The sequence below is a fragment of the Ascaphus truei genome, chromosome 17 (genome assembly GCF_040206685.1).
Source record: "Ascaphus truei isolate aAscTru1 chromosome 17, aAscTru1.hap1, whole genome shotgun sequence".
NCBI classification, from domain to species: domain Eukaryota; kingdom Metazoa; phylum Chordata; class Amphibia; order Anura; family Ascaphidae; genus Ascaphus; species Ascaphus truei.
The window spans coordinates 20291717-20297962 of record NC_134499.1 but is presented as its reverse complement, the minus strand read 5'-3'; the positions used below and the strand labels follow the sequence as shown (position 1 = coordinate 20297962).

Genomic DNA, 6246 nt, shown 5'->3' with positions numbered 1-6246 from the left:
GCGTCACATGTCAGGCATGCGCAGTAAGCATACAAGCGCTGGGAGCCGGAACGCCAATCAGGATAGGGCACCGCGCACTACACTAGTACACAGGAGCCGTACAATGTATCCCTGGCAACGTAAGACGCCGGCAAGCAGCCTGCGCATGCGCAGTGCTGAACTCTGACACTGATAACGAAGCCCACCGTCCCGACACTGGTACAAGGCAGAGAGATGTCAGGCAGCTGCCGGCTCAAAATATTCACACACAGAGCCAACAAAAGGGAGGTTGTTCAAGGTGCCAGAACAGAGTCATTTGAAGAAACCAAAAAGGCATAGACAGACAAGGGAAATGGGGGAGACAGGTATCTTTCAATGCCTAGCGCGCCCACGCTTAGTATAATACAAGCCTAATGCAGGGGAAGTGTGTGTGTGTAATATATATATATATATATATATATATATATATATATATATATACCTCACCCGTTCCGTCATTATAACTCACACAAACATTTCATGGCTGCCATGCGCCTCCCAGATGTAAGATGTACAAAGTCTTTGTTACGTACAGTCTTTTTAATTCAAAATAAATTAAACAATTAGTGTACACCCCTCACATACCCTGATACTCCCCCATACACCTCTCCCTCACACCCTGACACATCCCTCTTCTCACCTACTCCAATATACCACTTGCAACCTCCTATACAGCCTTTACTCACACACCCATCCGGCACACCCCTCTACACATACCCAAAAACAACACTCCCCCACTAATATATCCCCAAACATTTTTACACCAGGAGGTGAAGGTTCAGAGTCCTCCACCTGAAACTTCCTGCTCTATCCGGGTCAGAGATCAGAGGTCACCAAAGAGCCGGTCACCAAACTATCACACCCTTCAATGGTCACATTTCCCAGAAGCCCTGCAAGTGGGGTTACCCCTCCTCCAACCCCCTCCCCCCTTCCTGCAGTGCCCCCTGTACTCCTACCGCCCCTTCCTGCAATACCATCACCTCCTACCCCCCCCCCTTCTTGCAGTACTCCCTCCCCCCACCCAGATGGGGGATCACAGTCTGCCCAGGAACGTAAGTAAGGCCCTGTGGAACTCATCTGGCTTGTCCATGTAACATGCGTGCCCTGCCCCATCCAGGGGGCACAGTGTGTGATTGGGCAGCAGCTGCAGACTCTCCAGCGATTGGCTTCCCAGGTTGGTATCCAGTGTCCCATACACGATGAGGGAGGGGACCTGTGTGTCACATACAAGTCATCCTGTCATACATATGCTAGAATTGTGTCACATTGGTTTTTGTGTCCCGAATGTTACAGTCCCAATAGTACCCATGTGTCTCATGACACAGTGCTGTGTTTGTAGCGTGCCCCAGCTATGTGACAGTCCCCATGTCACTCATGTGATAGATGTGTGCCACGTGTCACACTGGTGTTCCTGCGTGTTCATGGGACACACCTGCACTTGCTCATACTGCTGACGCTTGAAGCTCTTGGTTCCCACGGGAGCGATAGGGATGAAGCCTCGGAGACGCTCCGGGTGCTGCAGGAGGATCGGCAGGGAGAAGAGGCCACTCATGGAGGGACTGATCAGGACTGCCGGACGTGTCCCCAGAGACTCCATGACATGCAGGAGGTACGCAATGCGCCCTCGCTCAGAGGACACGGGCTGAGCAAGCAAAGATTCCCCGTATCCTGCAATAAACAGACATGTGTGACCTGGGAAAGAGCCGGCCAAGGCCCGTGGGCACCGGGCAGGGTCTCAGTGGACAGCAGTGTGAGCAGTGGTTGAAGGCTGTGGCGTATGCAATGCCTGAGGGCGGTGGAATGTGCAGGGTATTCATGGACTGTGGAATGCGCAGGGCCTGGGGGCGGTGAAATGCGCAGGGCCTGGGGACGGTAGAATGTGCAGGGCCTGGGGATTGTGGAATGCTCAAAGCCTGGGTGGGTGTGTGACCAGGCCAGGGAATGGGTGGGCGGTGGCGTGTGCAGGGCCTGGGGGGATTTTGGAATGCACTGGGCCTGGAGTCGTGAGCAGGGCCTGGGGGCATGAGCAGGGCCTCGGGGCGGGAGCAGGGCCTGGGGGCGGGAGCAGGGCCTGGGGGCGGTGGAATGCGTAGGGCCTGGGTGGATTTTGGAATGCACTGGGCCTGGGGTCATGAGCAGGGCCTTGGGTCGTGAGCAGGGCCTGGGGGTCGTGAACAGGGCCTGGGGGGATGGAATGCGCAGAGCCTGGGTGGGCGGTGGCATGCGTAGGGCCTAGGTGGATGGTGGAATGCACTGGGCCTGGGGGCGTGAGCAGAGCCTGCGTGGGCGGTGGCATGCGTAGGGCCTGGGTGGATGGTGGAATGCACTGGGCCTGGGGTCGTGAGCAGGGCCTGGGGGTCGTGAGCAGGGCCTGGGGGGTCGTGAGCAGGGCCTGGGGGTCGTGAGCAGGGCCTGGGGGTCGTGAGCAGGGCCTGGGGGTCGTGAGCAGGGCCTGGGGGGTGAGAGCAGGGCCTGGGGGGATGGAATGCGCAGAGCCTGGGTGGGCGGTGGCATGCGTAGGGCCTGGGTGGGTGGTGGAATGCACTGGGCCTGGGGACGTGAGCAGAGCCTGCGTGGGCGGTGGCATGCGTAGGGCCTGGGTGGGTGGTGGAATGCACTGGGCCTGGGGGCGTGAGCAGAGCCTGCGTGGGCGGTGGTGTGCGTAGAGCCTGGAGGCCATGGCGTGTGGGGAGTTTCACCTGGTAAATCAATGGCCACTGCTCGGTGTCCTTGCTCTGCGAGGAGGACCAGGGTCCCAAGGTCTTCCCATGTCTTGGAGGTGAACGAGCGGCCGTGTAACAGCAGCACCTGAAACCTGAGAGCGACACTGTGAGACTTCGGCAGAGGAGACCAGAGACCCATTGTGACTGTCCCTCCACTCTCTCCCCCTCACCTCCCTGCTCTGTCCCCCTCCACCCGGTCCCGTGGCCTGGCCTCCCTGTAGAAGGTGGGCCAGTCTCCGGATAAGGTGGCAGTGCGCAGTGTGATGTTGCTCTGGGGGTCTCTGTGGGGGGTCTCGCCTCTGTGCTCCGCTCGCTCCTCTAGCTGACCTCCCTCAGGTTGTCCAGAGGGGAACAGCAGGTAGAGCAGAACTGAGATGGACAGAACCAGGACCAACAGAACCAGCTTGTGCCGACCCACACTCATCCTATGTACAAGCAGCGTCAGTGCAGTGTCCCAGCGCAGTGTATGTGCAGTGTGTATATTTGTGTATCCTTGAACACAAACCCCCCAAAAACTTAGTATTAAAAATGAATCACATACTGCAGTATGTGTGAGTGTGTGGCTGTTTATGTGCGAGTGTGTGTGTGTGGCTGTTTATGTGCGAGTGTGTGTGTGTCTATGGTTAGATGCGTGGCTGTGTCTGTTTGTGTAGCAGTTTTTTCTGTCACCGCCCAGCTGCAGAATCTCTCTCCTCCCTCCCCCTTCCTCTCTCTCACACACCTCTTTCTCTCACGCTTCCCTCCCCCTTCCTCTCTCTCACACACCTCTTTCTCTCACTCCTCCCCCTCCCTCTCAACCACCTCTTTCTTTCACTCCTCCCCCTTTCCCCCTCTCACTCCCTCCCTCTCTCACCTCTTTCTCACACCTCCTTTTCTCTTCTCTCCTCCCTCTCACTCTCCTCCCCTGTTCTCACTCTCCTCCCCTGTTCTCTCTCTTTCCCCCCTCTCTCCCTGTTTAATCCCCTCGCTCTATGTCTGTTTTTCTTTGATAGATTTTGAACCTAGAAAACTTTTCTGATAAATGTACAGTAACGCACCTCAAGCAAAACACAAAGCTGTGAGATAGATAGCAAATGAAGTTACTGCACCTTTAAGAATCTATACAAGCCCCGTGCAGACATAACCAGGAGGTGGAAGCAGGTTATAGAGAGAGAGACATGCGGGGCTGCAGCAGGTTATAGAGAGAGAGAGACATGCGGGGCTGCAGCAGGTTATAGAGAGAAAGAGACATGCGGGGCTGCAGCAGGTTATAGAGAGAGATAGACATGCGGGGCTGCAGCAGGTTATAGATAGAGAGACATGCGGGGCTGCAGTACGGTTATAGAGAGAGACACATGTGGGGCTGCAGCAGGTTATAGATAGAGAGACATGCGGGGCTGCAGCAGGTTATAGAGAGAGAGACATGCGGGGCTGCAGCACAGTTATAGAGAGAGAGACATGCGGGGCTGCAGCAGGTTATAGAGAGAGAGACATGCGGGGCTGCAGCAGGTTATAGATAGAGAGACATGCGGGGCTGCAGCAGGTTATAGATAGAGAGACATGCGGGGCTGCAGCACAGTTATAGAGAGAGAGACATGCGGGGCTGCAGCAGGTTATAGAGAGAGAGACATGCGGGGCTGCAGCAGGTTATAGATAGAGAGACATGCGGGGCTGCAGCAGGTTATAGATAGAGAGACATGCGGGGCTGCAGCACAGTTATAGAGAGAGAGACATGCAGGGCTGCAGCAGGTTATAGAGAGAGACACATGCGGGGCTGCAGCAGGTTATAGAGAGAGACATGCGGGGCTGCAGCAGGTTATAGAGAGAGAGAGACATGCGGGGCTGCAGCAGGTTATAGAGAGAGAGAGACATGCGGGGCTGCAGCAGGTTATAGATAGAGAGACATGCGGGGCTGCAGCAGGTTATAGAGAGAGAGATAGACATGCGGGGCTGCAGCAGGTTATAGAGAGAGATAGATATGCGGGGCTGCAGCAGGTTATAGAGAGAGAGACATGCGGGGCTGCAGCAGGTTATAGAGAGAGAGACATGCGGGGCTGCAGCAGGTTATAGAGAGAGAGACATGCGGGGCTGCAGCAGGTTATAGATAGAGACATGCGGGGCTGCAGTACGGTTATAGATAGAGAGACATGCGGGGCTGCAGTACGGTGATAGATAGAGAGACATGCGGGGCTGCAGTACGGTGATAGATCGAGAGACATGTGGGGCTGCAGCAGGTTATAGAGAGAGAGAGACATGCGGGGCTGCAGCAGGTTATAGAGAGAGAGAGACATGCGGGGCTGCAGCAGGTTATAGAGAGAGATAGACATGCGGGGCTGCAGCAGGTTATAGATAGAGAGACATGCGGGGCTGCAGTACGGTTATAGAGAGAGACACATGCGGGGCTGCAGCAGGTTATAGAGAGAGAGACATGCGGGGCTGCAGCAGGTTATAGATAGAGAGACATGCGGGGCTGCAGCAGGTTATAGAGAGAGAGACATGCGGGGCTGCAGCACAGTTATAGAGAGAGAGACATGCGGGGCTGCAGCAGGTTATAGAGAGAGAGACATGCGGGGCTGCAGCAGGTTATAGAGAGAGAGACATGCGGGGCTGCAGCAGGTTATAGATAGAGAGACATGCGGGGCTGCAGCACAGTTATAGAGAGAGAGACATGCGGGGCTGCAGCAGGTTATAGAGAGAGAGACATGCGGGGCTGCAGCAGGTTATAGATAGAGAGACATGCGGGGCTGCAGCAGGTTATAGATAGAGAGACATGCGGGGCTGCAGCACAGTTATAGAGAGAGAGACATGCGGGGCTGCAGCAGGTTATAGAGAGAGAGAGACATGCGGGGCTGCAGCAGGTTATAGATAGAGAGACATGCGGGGCTGCAGCACAGTTATAGAGAGAGAGACATGCGGGGCTGCAGCAGGTTATAGAGAGAGAGACATGCGGGGCTGCAGCAGGTTATAGAGAGAGAGACATGCGGGGCTGCAGCAGGTTATAGATAGAGAGACATGCGGGGCTGCAGCACAGTTATAGAGAGAGAGACATGCGGGGCTGCAGCAGGTTATAGAGAGAGAGACATGCGGGGCTGCAGCAGGTTATAGATAGAGAGACATGCGGGGCTGCAGCAGGTTATAGATAGAGAGACATGCGGGGCTGCAGCACAGTTATAGAGAGAGAGACATGCGGGGCTGCAGCAGGTTATAGAGAGAGAGACATGCGGGGCTGCAGCAGGTTATAGATAGAGAGACATGCGGGGCTGCAGCAGGTTATAGATAGAGAGACATGCGGGGCTGCAGCACAGTTATAGAGAGAGAGACATGCAGGGCTGCAGCAGGTTATAGAGAGAGACACATGCGGGGCTGCAGCAGGTTATAGAGAGAGACATGCGGGGCTGCAGCAGGTTATAGAGAGAGAGAGACATGCGGGGCTGCAGCAGGTTATAGAGAGAGAGAGACATGCGGGGCTGCAGCAGGTTATAGATAGAGAGACATGCGGGGCTGCAGCAGGTTATAGAGAGAGAGA

The 6246-nt window shown here is 55.5% G+C and overlaps 1 protein-coding gene across 1 annotated transcript; it reads right to left on the bottom strand.

Moving 5' to 3' along the window:
- Nucleotides 1-1001: 1001 nt before the first annotated feature.
- LOC142468094 (protein ABHD14A-like) lies at nt 1002-3451 on the bottom strand. The gene is made up of 4 exons (XM_075574224.1): nt 2912-3451; nt 2718-2833; nt 1451-1686; nt 1002-1231 (listed from the first exon to the last, which is right to left on the bottom strand). Exons 1-4 carry the CDS (start codon nt 3163-3165, stop codon nt 1052-1054), a joined length of 786 nt encoding a protein of 261 aa, XP_075430339.1. The 5' UTR covers nt 3166-3451; the 3' UTR covers nt 1002-1051.
- Between the last annotated feature and the right edge of the window lie 2795 nt (nt 3452-6246).